Source organism: Gossypium arboreum, chromosome 3 (assembly GCF_025698485.1).
Source record: "Gossypium arboreum isolate Shixiya-1 chromosome 3, ASM2569848v2, whole genome shotgun sequence".
NCBI classification, from domain to species: domain Eukaryota; kingdom Viridiplantae; phylum Streptophyta; class Magnoliopsida; order Malvales; family Malvaceae; genus Gossypium; species Gossypium arboreum.
The window spans coordinates 133250650-133270487 of NC_069072.1; the positions used below are offsets into that span (position 1 = coordinate 133250650).

At 32.3% G+C, this 19838-nt stretch overlaps 4 protein-coding genes across 5 annotated transcripts; 1 reads left to right on the top strand and 3 right to left on the bottom strand.

Annotated features, from left to right (window-relative positions):
- Positions 1-244: 244 nt before the first annotated feature.
- LOC128279355 (uncharacterized) lies at positions 245-2929 on the bottom strand. 2 transcript variants are annotated; one of them, XM_053025951.1, is made up of 5 exons: positions 2794-2929; positions 2041-2157; positions 1530-1631; positions 1083-1178; positions 245-850 (listed from the first exon to the last, which is right to left on the bottom strand). In XM_053025951.1, the coding sequence occupies exons 2-5, from the start codon at positions 2060-2062 to the stop codon at positions 591-593; spliced, it is 480 nt and encodes a 159-aa protein (XP_052881911.1). In that variant the 5' UTR covers positions 2063-2157; positions 2794-2929; the 3' UTR covers positions 245-590. The 2 variants fall into 2 exon arrangements, with proteins under 2 accessions (XP_052881911.1, XP_052881910.1); XM_053025950.1 differs by lacking the exon at positions 2794-2929 and adding an exon at positions 2283-2461.
- On the bottom strand, positions 2924-4775 carry LOC108474525 (putative pentatricopeptide repeat-containing protein At5g52630). The gene has a single exon (XM_053025949.1). It carries the CDS (start codon positions 4694-4696, stop codon positions 2963-2965), a length of 1734 nt encoding a protein of 577 aa, XP_052881909.1. The 5' UTR covers positions 4697-4775; the 3' UTR covers positions 2924-2962.
- A 4953-nt stretch (positions 4776-9728) lies between these two features.
- On the top strand, positions 9729-13483 carry LOC108476196 (uncharacterized). Its single transcript, XM_017778322.2, has 8 exons — positions 9729-10168; positions 10710-11314; positions 11395-11467; positions 11592-11672; positions 11830-11893; positions 12359-12446; positions 12551-12635; positions 13017-13483. The coding sequence occupies exons 1-8, from the start codon at positions 10058-10060 to the stop codon at positions 13056-13058; spliced, it is 1149 nt and encodes a 382-aa protein (XP_017633811.1). The 5' UTR covers positions 9729-10057; the 3' UTR covers positions 13059-13483.
- Positions 13468-18983, bottom strand: LOC108476195 (pre-mRNA-processing factor 19-like). Its single transcript, XM_017778321.2, has 18 exons — positions 18806-18983; positions 18613-18698; positions 18330-18401; positions 18173-18235; positions 17753-17839; positions 17118-17250; positions 16911-17032; positions 16693-16809; positions 16127-16222; positions 15973-16032; positions 15696-15770; positions 15472-15576; positions 14957-15073; positions 14785-14862; positions 14606-14702; positions 14264-14315; positions 13878-13948; positions 13468-13795 (listed from the first exon to the last, which is right to left on the bottom strand). Exons 1-18 carry the CDS (start codon positions 18816-18818, stop codon positions 13680-13682), a joined length of 1560 nt encoding a protein of 519 aa, XP_017633810.1. The 5' UTR covers positions 18819-18983; the 3' UTR covers positions 13468-13679.
- Between the last annotated feature and the right edge of the window lie 855 nt (positions 18984-19838).

Here is a 19838-nt window from a genome sequence, read left to right on the forward strand (position 1 = left end):
GATAAATTAAATTTTATCATCCTACTAAAAATTTTAACTTTTTTCATAAATATACATTAAAAACACTTTAAAACACTTATTTCTACTTTTGTAACAATTTTTAATGTAAAAAGAAGTGTTTTACATAAATTTATTGTATATATTTATACTTTTTTATACAATGCTTTGACGGAGAATAAACACATTTCAACGCGTTTGAACCCATATTTTTTTACAATGACAACAATCTCAATACCAACTGAACTAAGACTCAATCAGTTTAAATGTCTAATATTGTTTCAAATAAGTGTACAAATATCGAACACAAATAATTAAAACTATATATATATATATGAATATTCTAAAGTACCAAGTCTACTCTTTGTCAGTACGTGTATATGCTAATATTATTTCAACTCTTCATTTTTTTCAAGCATATAAGCATTGTGAATGACACATCCGAAAAATAGATATAAGGAATAACCCTTAAAAAATCATCGAAATATATATATATATAAAAACTTGAAAAGAACAAAAAATGGAAGATGGCCATATCGGATATTACCCACATCCGAGGCTCACACCAAGTACCCGGATTCAGCTAAAACTTTCTATGGATCTTGCCAACCTGGTCGTTGAGTTATAAGGTGTTTTCTCTGACTTGAAACGGTTGGTCTTGATCCTTTCTTCCCTCTAATTTCAACATTACAGTTATCACCACCACCATCATTGGACTTGTTTGTTTTTACAGGACTTTTACCAAAGATATGGGTTCGGGTCGTGTGTCGGTTTTGAACCGTGTTATGATTCTTCGACGCCGTTCGTTGTCTCCCTTCGATCTTGTTTTTATTTCTGATCAATGCGTCATTGTCTGAAAATGCAGAAAAAAGATGAGTTCGAGCATTCTGAATATGTCAGACACTTGTGCATGGAAGGCTGCAATTATACCAGTTTTTTTTGTATAATTTGTTCTTATTGGTATTTTAGTACCTCAGATACCATATTCGATTCATATCCCAATGTAAGTATCAGATATGTTCTTTCAAATATATTTTGAGGACATGTACTCGTATCTGATACTCAGTGAACTAAAATGTAATTACCAGGACTCGATATGACAGCCCGAGGACGTGGAGTTGAACTGACTCTAATGTTCGGTCTAGTTTCCTCCTCAGCTTTCGTCTTGTTTTGCTCTGCTTCTGCAAGATTATGTTAACACTCAAGATAAAATATATTCGTATCCGATACATATTTAAATATAAAGATACCATCATCCGAAGATAAAAAATAATATGGAAAAAGAGTTAACCTTGATCGTACCAGACACTTGCTCATACTTGACACTCAAATTAAATGAACTGGGAAGTGCATAAAATATTATGTTGTTCGGACTCTAAATTTTTCTTTGAAGTACTTACGTCCGGCACCAGGATACATGACTATAATCTCAACGATCCTCCAAATATATGAAAAAGCTTATAAAAATCAAGCATACCATATCTCACACTCACACCTGAATCCAAATATCATACCATAAATAAAAAACCTACCTTCAGATGTAGAATCTGAATGTTTATCTACTTCTGGTGCATGGTAAGACTTTGGAATTCTTGCTGTGGGCATCGGAGAAACATCATCTTCATGTTTTTTCCCTGTCAAATAATTAAATACCATATAACTCGAAATTTTCATTATTTTCTATATATATGAGATAAAAAAATGTAATATTTTTAATTAAATAAAAAAACTGAACATACATCAATAATATTGGAATTTAGCAAAACATCAAACATTCAGAGAGCTTTCAAATCATTTACTGGTTTTCATGAGTGGGATCAAACGTAGGATTATGAAACATCCTTCAAATACCCATTTCAAGAAACAAACATATATTACATAAATCATTCAACTTTGACCAAGTATCAAATTAATCAAAAAAAATCTTCTTTTTTTTTTTGATGAAATGCACCCAAATCACTGAAATATGTTTGATAAAATCAAAGGGAAACTGATTTTAATGAGCAATAAAACTTCAAACAAACAGCAAAGAAAAAAAATTACCTGGAAAATAAGAATCAAGCATAGAGAGAAACAGAACATCCTTCAAAGACAAAACAGAATCCTTGATAACTTGTTGATCATCTTGGTCTTGTTCTTTGACTTTCACCCTTGGGTACACTGCAAAATCCCCAAAAAGAACAAAAAACATCAAAAACCCATTTCAGAACAAATCAAACTTTCATGTTTCAACAATCAAAATATCCAAACAAGATGAAAAATGAAAGGAAAAAAAAAAGACCCACTTTCTTTAAAATCTGGTTTGACTTGTGAGAGCTTATTCAGGTGTTGACAGCAACAAAAAATAAAAAAACTACTGAGTCAAAAACAGAAAACAAGAATGAAGAAGATAGTATTCAAAGGATGTTGGGTTTTTTTTTTTTTGGGGGGATATGATGAATGCTATTGCTAGGAATTCACCATAAAACCAGGGTTGATCAATTTGAAACTTGTTTAAATTGGAGAAAGCATGGCGTGTGGGATCCATTTAACCATATTATTTTGTCCTTTGTTTCTTTTTTAAAAAGGGAATCAGAATCAGATTGAATACGCCTCCTTAAGTTGACCTTTTCCAAATTCAATGGCTATGTTTCTGTCTCTTGAGCTTTTCTACTTTATGCCCACTTGCTCATTCACCACGTGTTGCACACGCGTAAAAATTAAATAATATTTAAAAAAATTGTAATTTCAAATTATTTGTTGCTAAATAAATTTTATATCTTTCCAAATAAAGGTTAAAACTTTATATCTAATTACCTCATCACGTCAAGGCTCATCTGTAGAATAACTCACCCGATTGAAGGATCTCAGCTGGTGAGCCAATCGAAATAAAGTTTAAAACTGATCCAATCCAATAACACAGGTTTAAGCAACACGTTCCAAATGATTGTTTGAGAAAAAATGTGATCCAACATTTTATAATTTGTTACCAAATATCCCCGCAAGTACAACTACCATTCAAGAACTTATGGTACCTGTTAACATCCCTTACAATGATCTCTTTATCTATTGCTCTGCTTATGTACTTAAAAGCTTCGTGACAGTCCTTGCAGATTCGGAGATTCTTTACGATCCTCATCGGTTTCCCTGCCGGTGCGGCTCCGCTAACTATCCCATACGCTAATGCCAACTTCTCACTATGATACCAAAGTGCTTCTTTTTTCTCTCCTTTCCCAACTTCATGCAACATCTCGTCCCATACCGGCTTGTACCCTAGCTTTTCGATTGATTCCATTAACTCGGCCAGCTTTTCGTAGATTTCTTCTATTTTCTCGTGCTTCCTATCCCCTGCCATGAACATGTGAACTTCCCCCTTGACTTCAATCCAACTTTTTCCGACTTCCTTTTTCACTCTCCGATCTTTCATCAGTTTCCTCATATCGGCAACCTCTGACCATCTGCCTGCAAATGATAAGACATTTGCAGCTATCGTATAAGCTGAATCGTCGTTAGGATCCAATTCTAACAACCTCCTAGCCATCCTCAAAGCCATATCCGCTGCACCATGATGAGCACAACTTGACAACAATGATCTCCACACTGCAGCATCAGGATTAAAAGGCATCGTTGTTGCAATCCTCTCGGCATCTTCCAACCGCCCGGCTTTGCCCAATGCACCGATCAAACATGTATAATGCTCAAGCCCCGGTTCGATACCATACTCCAATTTCATCCTCTTCAACCATATCTCGGATTCACCAACCAAGCCAGCATTGTAAAAACCCGAAAGCGCAGCTAAAAAGCTATACTCATCCGGCACAAACCTTACATTTGCCATCGATTGAAACAACTTGATCACCGAACTCGAATCACCTTGCTGTGCATAACCAGCCATCAAAGCATTCCACCCTACAATATTCATCACAGCAATATTTTCGTCGAACACCTTTCGTGCATCTGAAACGAGCCCCGATTTCCCATACCCATCAACCAAAGCACTCCCCACGATCACATTCTTATCGAACCCAGTAACAACCGCGTGCCCGTGAATCATCCTGCATTGGTCCAAGGCTGCCAAATCCGCCACCGCCCGTAACGCCCCAGAAACACTATACATGGTAGAACTCACATTGCTAGACTTCATCGCAGCAAACAAAGACAAAGATTCAAGCGGCTTGGAATTCTGCGCCAACCCAACAATCACCGCTGCATAACAAACTTCATCTCGTTCACGCATTTCATCGAACACTTTTCTTGCATCAATTGGAAGCCGATATTTTGAATAAAAGTTAACCAACGCGGAACCAGAAAAAGGTTGAGCATTGAGTGAAAGCTTAAAGGAAAGAGCGTGCAAAGAAAGACCGAAGAAAAGGCAACGAGGAAGGGAAACGCAGGCTTTTAAAAGAGAAGCTAACGTCCGCTGGTTGGGGAGAATAGGGTGGCGAAGCATGGAGAGAAACAAAGTGAGGGAGAGTGGAGAACTGGAGTGAACTGAGATGAGAGAAGTCCATGAGACGATGTTAGGTGATGGGATTTGTTTGAAAACACGAAGTGAGGAATCGAGAAGGTTGGATTTGGCGTAAAGGGTGATTAAATTGTTGAAAATGGAACGATCAACACGTGAGGATTTCAGAGCTTGGGCGTGGAGGATCCGTGGGTCGGCGATGGATTCTGGTTTCAACGCCGGCGCTCCGCTCGTCTGATCTCCGAGTAAGTTCATGATAATGACGGTGCCATATCTTTCTTTCGCTTTTTCCACTTCGTTTCAAGTTGGCTTAAATACTCATTTAGCCAAATTAATACTTATAATTCTTTTCTTGACTTAGTACTCCAACTTTCAATTTTGGTACACGTCACACTTTCAAACAGTGACATATAACAATGGTGACATTATAATATGATTTTTAAGAAAATTATTATAAAATTAAAATTAAAATTTATTGTTTTTATATTATTTTGTTAATTACAAAAATTTAAAAATTTAAAATGAAACGAAAAATAGTTTTCTATAGCTATTAATCAATTACATTGTTAGGTCACCTGGCTTATGTTGATTTCCCTCAGCACAAATTTTCTAAAATTGTTTATCAAATCTTTATAATGGAATACAATTTGATTATTTAATTTTTTTTATGATTTTTAAATATAGTCTTAGTTTTAGTTTTTAAATTAAAAATCGAATTATGACATACAATTGAGTGGGATCATTACAAGTGTTTATATAGTCGAGCTCTCTTAGATTCAATAATACAATTTAAATTATATTGACGATCAAAATTAAAATCAATCGACAAGATAAAATTTTTACTAAAATGTTTCGTTGAATTATCAAATTTTTAAGTAAATGAATTTCTTCATATATTTCATCACAGATTTTGATCTGTAACTCGTAACAAATATTCCATCACGTTGGTACAAGCAAAATTTTTCACGTTATTCTGTATGCCTCCCAGTTTTTTTATTCACAGTTAATTTCAACCAAAATATTAAATTGAACAAAACTTTCTAAGTAGCAAAATTAAAAGTTAGATATAACTGAAGAGCCAAATAATAATTAATAAAGTGAAAAATAATAAAATTATACATGAATTTTGATACAAATTGTAATGTTATACATTTGTTACATCCCCTACCCATATTCGTCATTGGAACAGGGCACGAGTCATTACCGAAGCTTATTGAATCATTATTAATTGGGGGAAAAAAGTAAAACAAAGTAAACATGTAATATTTAACAAATTCGTATAACATGATAATTAATTTCCCACTTCTCTATATTCAACATAATTATGCAAAGCATAATTATTCGAATTGATCATGAGCCCTAATACCTATTCTTATCACATTGTTTGTCATATAATTCATATAAATATCAAGAAACATATATGGGCTCAACTTTCATTAAATCTCTCATATGCATATACTTTTACACATCGTTTATTCACATAACTTATAACAATCATATCTATGTATTTTGAATACGCTTTCATAACAATTTGTCTTGATTTCAGACTATCTCACATTGAAGCTCTACTCATCAAATCATTTGAAATACTATCTTTATACAAATAGTACACTTGAGTTGCACAATTCTATAATTATGAACGAACACATTTATAAAATATATTTCATGTTCATATATCATAGTCTCATGTCTCTATATATCAAATATATAATCATCATTTTCTTGTGTTTCAGATAAATACATATGGCCATACATAAGCATGCCATTCACTATTTCTTCCTGTCTATCACAATTTCAAATGACAGATTCATGTGAATGAGCTCAATAATAACCATGAAAATACTTACCACATTCTTTCACACATGTTCCACTTATAACATTTTTTTTTTATATTTGGCTTGACATTTACTAAGCAATATCAGATGTTCATTTATTAGGCAATATCAAATATTCAAATTATTCTTTAACATATATAACATTTAATTCAAACATGAATTTATAACATTTTTCATTTTAACAAAGTTTAACAATTACCAAATATAATCGAGCATGTGATCAATTTATGTATAAGTCACTCACATACTTTCCTCCTCCTCCTCTTCAGTCCACATTCTTAATGTATATAACACGCTTATAAGTAACATTATCTATAATTTCACTATTTACTTATATTTATATTCTAAAGCTTTCCATCCGTGTCATAGTCACTAAATTATTTTTAACTTGAGCTATGGAGCTCCAAATTAAGATCTGCTAATTTTTCCTAAAACTAGACTTACATATATTCTTACCATAAAATTTTCAGAATTTTTGGTTTAGCCAATAAGTACAGTTTTTTCTTTAAAGTCATCCCTGTTCTGCTATCTAACAGTTCCGACCATTCTTCACTAAAAATTAATTATCTTCTCCTACATGATTCGAATAATGTTCCTGTTTGTTTCTCTTGAAAATAGACTCATTTAAGATTCTAAACATATAAATTTAAGCCATAATTATTTTTTTCAATTTTTGATAATTTTCCAAATTCAGAATAGAGGAACCCCAAATCATTCTAACTTTGTCTCACAAAATTTATTATATCTCATGATTTACAAATCTATTGCTTACATCATTTCTTCTATAAGAAACTAGGCTCAATAATCTTTAATTTCATATTTTATTCATCCTCTCATTCGATTTCTACAATTTTTGGTGATTTTTCAAAGTTAGACTACTACTGCTGTCCAAAACAGTTTTAATGCAAAATGTTGATTTCCATTTTACCCCAAATTTCACAGTTCATACAATTCAGTCCTTGCTCAATTAACCCCTCAATTGAGCTAATTTTTCTCAATTAATACTTTAGTCTATCATTTTAAACTACTTCATAACCCCTGAAAATAAAAAATTTAGCACTAGACCTTAATTCTAAACTCTTTCATAATTAGGTCCTAAAATCAAATTTCATTAATTTTACTTGATAAAATCATCATATATCAAAATTAAAACTTCAATTCTATATTTATTCATTATATGCTTCCAGCTCTCATCCATATCAACTTTAAAAATTAGCCATGGAATCAAAAACTAATGACATAATAATTTGGACCCAATTGTAAAAATCCAAAATCTTAAAAATTTCAAGGAGAAAGCAAGAATTAAACTTACATGAAGCTAAAGTATGAAAACCAGCTTGAACCCTCTTCCATGGCTGTTTTTCAACTGATGAAAATGAAGAGAAAATGAAGAGAATTATAGATATTCCAATTCGGTCCTATTTTTTATTTAGCTAATTTTGGCAATTTTTCAATTTTACCCTTATTTCACCCATTTCCTATTTTTTCTCAGCTATTGCCGCCCAAAATATCTCCTTTGGGCTTATTTCCACTTTAGGTTCTTCCTAATTTGACAATTGAGCTATTTAATCCTTCTAGCAATTTTTACACCTTTTTCAATTTAGTTCTTTTTATTTAATTAATCACCCAAACGTCAAAATTTTCTAACGAATTTTTAATACTACCTTATTGACACTCCATAAATATTTATAAAAATATTTATAGCTCGATTTATAACACTGAGATCTCGATACTTTTTTTCTCAATTTCTTGACCAAATAAATCTTTATAAAATACAATTTACTATTTCAAAAATCTTTTAAAAGCTAAATTTGACTCATAAATATTAAATAATATAATATACGAGTTTATTTTTTGAATTTGGTGGTCTCGAACCACTATTTTTGACATCGCTAAAATTTAGGCTATTATAACATCAAACTTTAATTTTGGTTCAATTTTCACATTTTACTGTCCTCATTTTTCATGTTGTACAATTTCCATTATATCATATAAAATTGCTGACAAGATATTTTATTAGGTTAAAAAATAAACAAATAAATTTAAATTCTTTCCACTTAGAATTAAAGAAAAATTTCTTATTTCCCCAATAAATCTATTTCTTAATATAGGTGGAAATAATTTAAATTTGTTTGTTTGTTTTCTAGTCTAATAAAACATCACATCAAGTCAATAATTTACACGGCTTAATAAAAAAATATGCTGACAAATGGCGAACTGCCAAATTTCTAAAATGAATTTTTTTTCATTGAGGTTTTTTATGATTTATAAAATTTTAAATTAATAATGATAAAATTACACTTTGACCCCCTAAAAAATAAAAATTTGATTTAATACTTTAAAAATTATAAAGATATGGACTATTAAAATGGTGAAATTGTATTTTTACTATCGTAAAAAAGATACAATTTAATTTCGGCCCCCCAAAAAATTTGTGGCTCCGTCATTGTTGGCTGTTGCCACATAAATAACGAGTTAGTGAGATGTAAAAATTGAACCAAAATTAAAGTATGATGTATACAAATTAGAGGTGCTCATGGGTCGAGCCCAACAAAAAATTTAGGCCTATTTGCTAGGCCTAAACCCAGCCTAAAGAATGAGACTAAAATTTTGCCCAAGCCTGTCTCGATAAAAATGTTAAAACCCGAACCTAACTCAGTATTAATTTTTAAAAATAATTTTTAAAAATATAGTACAACAAAAATACTAAAACATTAAAATAAATGTTTCCCAACAAATTGAAAATAAGTTTTTAAAAAATATGTGTACTTAAACAACACTAAAATAAGTGTAACTTAACAAGCAAATGCCTCTAAAATAACAAAATTAACAATAAAATAACAAAATAGTAACAACACAATAGTGAAAAATTAACAAGAAAATAGCAAAAAAAAAAAGTAATAAAAAAACAACAACAAAAAATTGCATTTTTATTTTACATATTTGGGCCAGGCTCGGGCCGAAAAAGCCTTACCCAATATCCAACCCATTGTTTAAACGAGCTTTATTTTTTGTTTAAGTCTATTTTTCGGGCCTATATATTTACCCAAATTCTCACACTTTTTGGGTGGCTCGGCTTATGAGTAGGTCTAATACAAATACACCAAATTAAAGTTATATAATATTATAAATTCTATCAAAATTCATGTACAATTTTAATAATTATCCCTAAATTATAATATGCAAATAATTATAAATAATAAAATGAGTAGCAATTAAGATTAATACATTATCCACCTCGGCACGTAGAGTTTTGAGAGACCAAAATGATGAGTGAATTCTTAATTTTAACCGTAGAGTAAAGTTTATTCTGTTTATGAAGCTGAATTGTAGAGTATTCTTAATAGCGTCACATTAGCACAAGGGCATTTTTATGACAAAATTTTGATATAAACAGATAATATTGAAATAATTGGGATATAAAACAATCCTTCGATAAAGCGTATTATTCAACGCTAGTTTATTTTTGTATTAATGCTTTTTTATTTAAAAAAAAAGGTAGCTATATATACTACAGTACAATTTCAATTTGCGCAAAAAATCACGCAATAGCCGAACGCATCAATTACGCACCTTCGCTCTTTTTTGTTCTCTGCTCTCTCTGTTTCCATTTTCCGACATTTTCTCACCGACAATTCTCTTTTCTCTTCTCTGTTCTTCAAACCCTCAAAAGTTTAAAACTTTTTTTCCCTTCAATTCTACACACATAAAAAGATCATTCATTTGTTTATATTTATGGGTTAAAAGCTTTAAAAAATATAATTTTTGGGGGGAGAAAAAAATGTATACATTGAAAGATAAAGCAGCGGGAAGCCTTTCACGTTTATTTTCAGATTCAGCGTCTCATCATTCTTCTCCATCTTCTCCATCTTCTCCACCAGATCTTTCTCAGGTAATTCCTTTATTTGTTTTCTTTTTAATGTATTTATGTTTATGAATCAAGATCTGGGTAACTTATAGGAAATCTAGCTAATGTAGCTAATTTTTTTATTGAATATTTTTTTAAAAAAGCCTGGGCAATGGTTCTTTTTTGGTTTTATTTATTATATTTGAAAAATAACTAAAATTTTCTGATTTATGTTATATTTAATTTCATTTAATTCGTAATCATAACAAAAAAAAAGAAAGTTTTGATAGGTTGGATTGTGCAAGGACGGTTAATACACTAATGAAATTTAACTTTTTTCTCATAAAATTTGTTGTCATTGTTTAGGCTTAAGATACCCCCCTTCATAAATTGGTCTAAATTCATGGGGTTCGTTCTTCCATTTGAAGCTTCAATTGTTTGGTTTTTGTATTGGGCAAATCAATTAATTTATGCTTCCCCTATATCTCCATGAATTGAAAGAGGCAATAACTTCATTAGCTTAAGTTGTGGAAGTTGTGAATTTTAGTTGTAATGATTTCATGACATGAAACTTTTGGATGTGTAGGCCAGATGGTACACCAAAGGGTCAAAATCTTTGTCTTCAATATTCTCTTACATCATCCCATCACTAAGCTATGCTGAGTCTAAATTGGATAATCATGGAGGTGAACTAAAGCCGGTTCCTTCGCTTCCTGTTAGATGGAAAAAGAAATTTGAGACACGACATGAAGTCCTGGATAGTGTTAAAGAATACACTACTTGTACAACTGAAGAATTAAAAAAGGCTTGTGAAGATAATAAAAAAATTTGGACTCATAGTAACAATAAGCAAATTGCTAGAATTAGACTTTGTAGTGAGAATAAGGACTGTGTTTCTGGAAGGAGGAGTACCAGCTCTGATGAATTTCAAGAAGCAAGAGAAGAACAGAGTCCAATGAAGTCTCCACTAAAACCTGATGAATTTCATGACGCAAGGGAAGAACAGAGTCCAATGAAGTCTCCACTAAAACCTTCTGATGAATTTCAAGAAGCAAGAGAAGAACAGAGTCCGATTAAGGCTCCACCAAAACTTTCTGATGAATCTGTATTCATTAACTATAATTTGTATGAGTTCTTGACGTCTTCCCTTCCCAATATTGTTAAAGGGTGTCAATGGATGTTGTTGTATAGGTAAATTTTGCAATAAGCATTGCAGCTTGCTTTTGGTATTTGATCTCGATTTGTTGCTAACTCTTTCAAATGAAGGGCAGTACGTTGAAGCATGGTATATCACTTCGTACACTGATTCGTAAGAGTGCTGAGCTTCCTGGCCCTTGTTTGCTGGTATGTTGATGTTTATATGTTAACAAATGCAATTGTCATTAGAGGTTGTTTCTGAGTCTGAATTTTGCAATGCTTAATTAGTTTCTAATACTTGTAATTATTTGCATTTTCATGTAAATTATAGATTACTGGAGACAGGCAAGGAGCTGTCTTTGGTGCAATGTTAGAATGCCCTTTGAAACCAACACCGAAGAGAAAATATCAAGTATGCAACAGGCCTGTTCTGAATATACTTTTGTTTGCATCATGACATGATTTCTCTTTCTGAATTGTTGCATGTGTGCACTATGTCCTTTCATTTCTTAAATTATATACTGTAAATGTGTCCTTGTTTTAGCTTTATTTCTCTTATTTTATGACAGGGAACAAACCAGACGTTTGTATTCACAACCAAGTATGGTGAGCCGAGGCTATTTAGACCCACTGGTATGCAATGTTGTTTACTTCATTTCTTACTGCCTACATGTTATGTTGACATACATAAAGAGAAAGATTAATTTAATATTACATTACTGAGATTCAGGTGTATATATCAGATATTGGTATGTATCTGGCATGAGCATGTTTAATTATCTTCAAGTTTTTTCATGCATTTGGAGGATCACATTGATACACACCATTCTGACAAAAGCATTTTCTCACTATTATATTGGATATTCATGCTGCTTATAAAACCTCCACATCCTAAGAAAATGTTAATCCTTTTGTATTCTTTGTTTCTTTCTTGAAACCATATAGGAAATGGCATGGACAGTTAATAAACGTATTTAAACTATCAATATGCCAAATATTATTAGTGAGAGACTAGTGTCTTCTTAAAAAAAAAATTGAGCAGCCTGCTCAAGTTGCTGCTGGTTGATTTTCGGATCTCATATCATATTATCTGAACAGGTGCAAATCGTTATTACTATATATGTGTGAATGACTTGTTAGCCCTCGGAGGTGGTGGCAACTTCGCGTTGAGCTTGGATGAAGATCTGTAAGTCAAAAGTTGCTGTTTTCTCTAGTAGATGTGTGCCAAGTAGCTTTGTATTATTTTTATATGTTTCTTCACAATCGTGATATTATTCTCTCTGAAATAAGATTAAGTGGAACAAGCGGAGCCTGTGAAACATTTGGGAACTTATGTTTGGCTCATAACCAAGACTTTGAACCAAAGAACATCGAGGTAACGTTAGTTTCTTTTGACCAGTTTCAGTTCTAATAATTTTCTGGTTATCTGTTTACTCAACATTAAGCCTTAACCAAAAACTTGAGTGATTGGGATCTCAAATATGGTAAAAGGGCACTGTATCTTCAAGTTAATAGCTTAAATGAAAGGTAAAATATGGACATTCGATGAACACAAGTTTTTTACAACAAAAGTTTACCTATACCAGTGAGCACTTATGTTTGTTGATTCGTTCATGTCTGCCAAACGTTCTTGACATATATTTGAACAAGCATATAAGGGTATAACCTTCCACAGATACTTCCAAGTACATAGATTTCTGAGTAACAGTGATTGTACCTTATATCGTTTAATGTATATTTTTTCCTACTTTTGCAGCTTTGGGGATTCACACATGCATCAAAACACTTTCAAAACTGAAATCAAGTGAAACGGGACTTAAAAGTTTATTTATTTTCAGCTGAAATGTTAAAAAACGTATGGTTTAGGAGGTGTGGAAGCTGCCATTCTTTATTCTTTAACTTGTACCATCCATGATTTAATGACTTTGCCCTACATTTTGTGCCTTAAATTGTATTATAACAAATTGCTTGTAAGTTAAAAAATTATGTGCTTTCTTTATTCGTTTAATATTTATTTCGACCTCTACTCCAAGCAAAAAAATCATTATGCGTAGAAATCAATTAATTTTTTTATCCATGTGCAATGGCAAGGCATGCCTAAATGCACAATGTTCATTTATATGGTGAACATGAAGTTACATATACCATCTATCTACCCTAACAATATTGGTTTAGGCTACACAATTACAAAATTAAAGATAAAAAGATTTATAAAAAATGGTACCAAAACTCGAAATCTAGTAGTCAAAATTGTCTTATAAGTTTCGATTCGCTTCTAGATGATACAGTGACATACATTATGGAGGAATGGTGACATTCAGGCCCTAACCTCACATGTGAATTTTGGCATAAAACTATGGTTTAATCAGAACTTACCATATATATGGATGGGAAGCACAAGGGACTTTTGTTTCCCCTTTTATGATTCTGTTGAAGCATCTTCTTCAGGAAGGCCAAATACCCGAAGGTTGCGATCCATTGATCCAACTGCTAAGTACCTTGCATCAGGACCAAATTTGACACAAGTTGCTCTACCTGCAAATAAGAATACAGCTTATCGAACTCAGCGGAAAATCAAAATAAAATCAACTGAGAGGAACATGAAGAGAATACGAACCTGTGCCAGACAAATCAGGTAAAGTTTTGATGCAATTCCATTCTGCTTTGACGCTGCCAACTTGGTAAACTCTGGAAGCAGATAATTAAAATTAGTATCAACCAACATGTATCATATGGCAAAATAATTTTGATATAATATTTCGGAGAGGATGAGTTCGTGTGTGACTGCAGAGAAAGGGGTAGCATACTTTTTATTGTAAGTTTATGAAACGCATTCTTTGGAATTTCAGTTAAGAGGCAAACATCGTTGCTATTTAGAATCACTACACAGCTTTACACACACTATTCAAATGTGATATGCATAAACAGTCCTAAATCGAGTTTTAGGTTCATGAAACTATCCTGTATGTCAAGACCTGTATATGAGACCCTGAGAGCACCTACCGTATATCTGAGCCTGCAATTGCAAGGTAACTCCCACTATGATCGAAATCCACTGAAAGAAAAAAGAAAAGAATTAAACTGCTGTTGAAAGTATAGCCCTTTATAATAAACAACTCTAATCAAAAGAAATAAAATATTTGGACGTTCACTTTCTTTTGTCTTTCCTAACTCTAAAGTCCCACGGAAAAAGGTGTATGTTGGGACCTAGTTTACAATGACAAAACAGTGAACTATTACATGATAAAATAACACAATTATTGCTCATTCCTAAAAAGAGTTGATATGAGACAAGCTTAACATAGAAGCATGCAATACTGAGTCCGTTGTCAAGATATTACGTACCAGAGTTAGTCGGCGTGTCTTGATCATATAACTCAAAAGAACGGAAATTCTTTAATTTACGTAGATCCCACAACTTAACACCATCATGTGCAGCAGTCTATTGTTAAAAATAAATAAATCAGATCATTTCATTCACGGCTATCAACCTAATGTGAAAATTTTGGCTGATAAGTGCTTACTGCTAGGAAGTAACCATTTTCCGAAAAAGATATGGCTGTTACTGCACCAGTGTGTCCATCAAAGTTAGCAACATTTCCCTATAGGATGATTGAACATAGAACGAGTGGTTTAAGAAATGGAACTAAAATATACTTAGAAAAAGAAGTTTGGTTCTCAGAACATAGTAAATACCCGACTCTTCACATCCCAAATTCTAACGGTAGATCCTATGGTGCCTGTTCCAAGGATGAGACCATCGGGATGAAATGCAGCAGATGTATAACCCATGGAATTTGTAGGGTCTTCAACCTGCAAAAAATAAAAAATCGGATTATAATATAGGATTTCCTCTTAAAGTAAATGAAATGGAAATTTGACTCAAAGAAAAAGAACATCATTTCACCAAGACCTTTACCAATAGAGAAAATAGTTACTACATATTTTCATTGAAATTCCTAAAGAAACTTGGTGGAAAATTTGAAAACATGCTAGAACGCAGAAGAAACTCACAGTAGTCCTCTATGATTAGTTTCAAAAACTTCATGAATCAGTTAAGCACACCCGAAATTAAAGGTCAATTGAAGAGATTCAAATACTAACATAAGCTATTATTAACTAATAGGAGACCAATTAATTCATGTACTTCACGAGCAATAATCACGTGCCAAACATCACAGGTTAGAGAGAGAAGAAAGAATGATTAGGACCTGTGTCAAGCATAAGCCAGAGGAAAGATCATAAAAGCACCATGTTGCATCAAGCGAAGCAGTTACAAAGTAGTTATTTGTGGCATGGACTGTGACAGCTTGCACCTGAAAGAGTACAAGGTAAGCTTATTCTAGTGTTCACAAGATCATAAATGAAATAAAAGTAGAATTTGATAATTGTAACAGTCAGTATCTGAGAGAATTTGAATTCAGCATATATTTACCTCAGCTGTATGATCTTTCAAAATATGCCTACAATTGTAGTTTCCATCTTCAGAACCTTGCCAAATGCGTACAGTCTACAACATTCAAAAATCAATAATACAGAGTTGCAAGCTAAAACATAAAATAAAGTATGGAGCGGTATAGTTATGTTTGAATGATTAAAACATGAACACCATATCCTTCTTAGAAACATCTCTTATGAAGCATAAAAACAAGGACCATGAAAAGAAAAAAAAAAAAAAAAACGAGAACTTGAGACTTGAAATTTTGGCTTACCTTATCTGCAGAACCACTTAAAAATACATCATTATGAGCCACAAATTTTACACTTGTAACCTACAAAAGAAGACTGGAGTCAGACAATAAGTTTCAAAAGAAAACGCTAAACAGAAGCTGGCCTTTTCAATACAGTAGAGAAAACTGACTAAACCTTCTTAGAGTGACCACTAAGTGTTGATAAGATCTCCCCAGATGTTCGACCAAATAAAACAGCATTTGAATCAATCCCACCTGTGGCAACAATGTCCTAACAAGTAGAAGTAAAAGAAAGTAAATTAACAGGCTTTGAAGACTAGCAAAAACATAAAAGCTAGAGGCGATTCCAATTTACATTTTGCATTGTCAGACAAATTTCCCTAACATACTCTAATTCAAGCACTATAGTGCTGGATAAATCCACTAGGCCATTTTCACAATAAAAACAAAAAATTACATTCAATAGATTAGTCATCACCTTGGTAATTAATAATATGAGCGACATAAAATGTTGCACAAAAAGAACAAAAATATAAACTTATCCATCACCTTGGTAATAACCCTTACATAACTTCAAATTTAACAGCCACACCTTGTTTCTAACAGCTATATTTCGCAGTTCCTTAATTTTGGCAACTAAATATCAATTCCACATGTAACATCCAAACACAATCATCTATCCATAGAGGTGTAGAGAAAACTATATGTTTATTAAAGGGATAACTAAAAGGAGCAGCATACCTTTAAAAGATTGATGTCAATTGAAGTGATCCCTGGTTTGTTTGTCTTGTGAAGGGGATGACTAGAAAGTTGAGTATACCTCTCCAAAGCATCAATGGGAGCTAGTGTTGGAGGTATCTGAAAAGAAAACACAAGGAAAACATTGGAGGAAGGGGTAAAAAAGACAATATGAAGATTTTGTCTACAATGAAGCAGTTGGAATCAACCAAGATAAGTACCTGGCGCTTTTTACGTTGTTGAGACAAAGCAGCATTACATTCTGTTAACTCAGCGATAATACTATCAGAAACCCCGGGACGCATTCTCTTTGCACCAGGGCCCATATCTTCTTCCTCGGAAGCTATGAGTACAAAAATAAATTTCAAATAAGATACATAACAAATTAAAGACAAATAAAAATTAATGAAAACATACTGAGAAAGAACCTCTCTTTCCATTGCTCACAGCAGTAACTGCAGATGCAGGCAAAGGTGCCTGCCTCTCAGCTTGTGCAAGTAATGACCTGGCTTCATCCCTTTCCTTTTTAAGTCTTGCAATAACACGGCAGGCAGCATCATGCTGTATGAAAATGATAAAAAAAAATGAACTGCTTATATTCAGATTAAAAAAAAAAAAGAATCAGAAAGGGAAAAGAAAAAGCCAATGGTGAGTTAAAACTTGATGTACTTTTATTATCAGATTCCATAACCACATGGATCTTTTGGAGAGATCTTTTGAATAGGTTTACTTTATGGTAGAAGATAAACATTTATTTGTGAATGTTACAAGGAATATAACTACTCAAAGCTAAAAAAGTCCTTACACAAACACCAAGCTAAATTATGTTTCTTTGTGAATGTCACAAGGAATATAACTACCGGTAAGATTGTAAAATAGATTTTGACAAAAAGAGCTCAAACCATTATCAAGAAGATTTTTGCTTCAATCTAAACTAAAGTAACATATAAAATCTTATGCTCTTTCTAGTGCCATGATATAAGACAACATACAAAAACCAGTAATTAAAAAGGATTACATGAATGTCAAAATGAAAATTAACCGATATCCCAATTGTTGTTACCTGGTAGAGTGCATGACTTAGCTCTTGCCTAGCTGTATGCAGCTGTTGCTCCAATGCAAAATTGGATAGCATCAAAGCATCCCATTCCTGCAATGACGGAAGAAACACAGCGTTAAACACTGAAGAAAAATCAATGTAAACATAGTAAAACTTTTCCTTTGGCAACTATTATGTAGAAAATAAAAAACGAATTATATGGAAATTATTCATTTCTAGATAACAAAAGAAACATAGTAAGACTCCTATGGTAAAACCAACATCAAGGTTATTACAAGTTACAGATAACAAGAGAAAATCCATTTCCCCACCACACTCACATATGACAAAAAGAAAAGCATGATCTTCAAACTTGAACCAATTAATACATTAAAAGGAAAAAGCATAAGAAAGGCGTATATATATATATAAAGGATAACATACATTCTGAAACATTCCAAGCATCCCTGGGATGCTAGCTGCTGTTAAAGATCTGGGCTTCACAATCTGCATCAAACAAATATAAAACAAAACCTATCAGCTCACAAAGTCACAAAGAAGCAAAGAAAACATGTACTGAAACCAACAATAGTATAATCACCTTGCCGGTTTTGACTGGGACAATGTCCTCCATGGTAAGCGGTTCCCCTGTAACCGGACACTTCCCATAGTCCTAGTTATAACAGCAAAGCAAATATTCTATCAAAAAGCAGCTAATTCAGCCAAAATTACCAAAAATCTAAAAGAAAAAAAATGAAATTTCTGAACAAAAAAATCTTCTGCAACTTTCCAGCTTGATCATTATCCTCTTTTTGGTGGAAACAAAATATAAAACCTAGAAAAGTTTTTTAATTAAGGGATAGAAACAAAAACAAAAATCGAACCGCAATGTGCCTCTCGATTAAGCGTTTCTCATAAAGCAAGCCGGATTTCTTGGAGACGACGGGTTCTTCCGGAACCTCACCGGAGACTGCACGGAGAACCAAAATATCCTCTCAGATTAAAAATAAAAAAAGACAGCTTTTAACAAAAGAAAAAAAAATAAATGAGAAAGAAATAGAGAGAAAAATAGCTTACTTGAACAGTTCATTTCGAGAAAAACAAATTAGGGTTTTCGTTTTCTTAGATTGGGAAGTGAAGGAAGGCTGCTGAAAAAAAACTGGAAAATTAATTGCCTTATTGGATAGGCGAAACTAAGCAGCAGTTAGACATGAATGAGAGTGAACGAAATAAAAAAAGCCATGAGAGTATAACTTATTAACGGGCCGGTTTGAGTCGGGTTAAGTCAATGTTCAAAAGTCAATCGGACCGACATTTTTTTTATAAATATTTTCTAATATTTAATTTTTTTACTTCATTATTTGAATTATCCTGTCATTAATTTTTTAATCAATCATTTTATTACACTTGACGATTATTAACTAAAAATTACAAAAAAAATAATTTTAAATTTCTTTAAAAAAACTTGTAAACATATTCATGTCTAAGTATTATATGAGATAATTTTTAAATTAAATTAAAACTTTTCAATTGTTTTTATGCTTTCTCCTCCCACGACTCTTTCTTCTCTTTTATTGTATTTTTTTTAACTGCTAGAGTCTTTTTCAATCCTCTAACCAATTTTTTCCTACACGACTTCTTCTTTGTATTTGAATTTCAGGTCTTATTTGAGTCTTTTTTCCATAATAAAAGTTCAACTAACATTACTTATTTTATACAAAATAATGGAGAAAAAAAGAAAATTTTTATTTTTAGGAAAATAATATATAAAATTTGAATTGAGATGAAAAAAGAATCAAAATCGAGGTTTATAAAGGAAAAGTAGTTCAATAGAATTTGGATTTTGTCGTTGAAAACTAGGTTTGGATTAGTTTTTAAACGTATTCTTAAATGTTTTCATTGAAGCTCTTAGGTGAAGAACAAAAGAGATGAATATGCTTATAAGAAAGTAATATTAATTTAACCTTGCCGCACAAATTGAATCTGGTATAGGACTATACTTCTTTTATTAGACGTATTGTTTAACCCTTAAAAACTGCATATAGTCACAAACCTTTTGTATTCTTGCTTTTCAACATTAGACGTAAAATATATGTGTTCTTATTTTTCT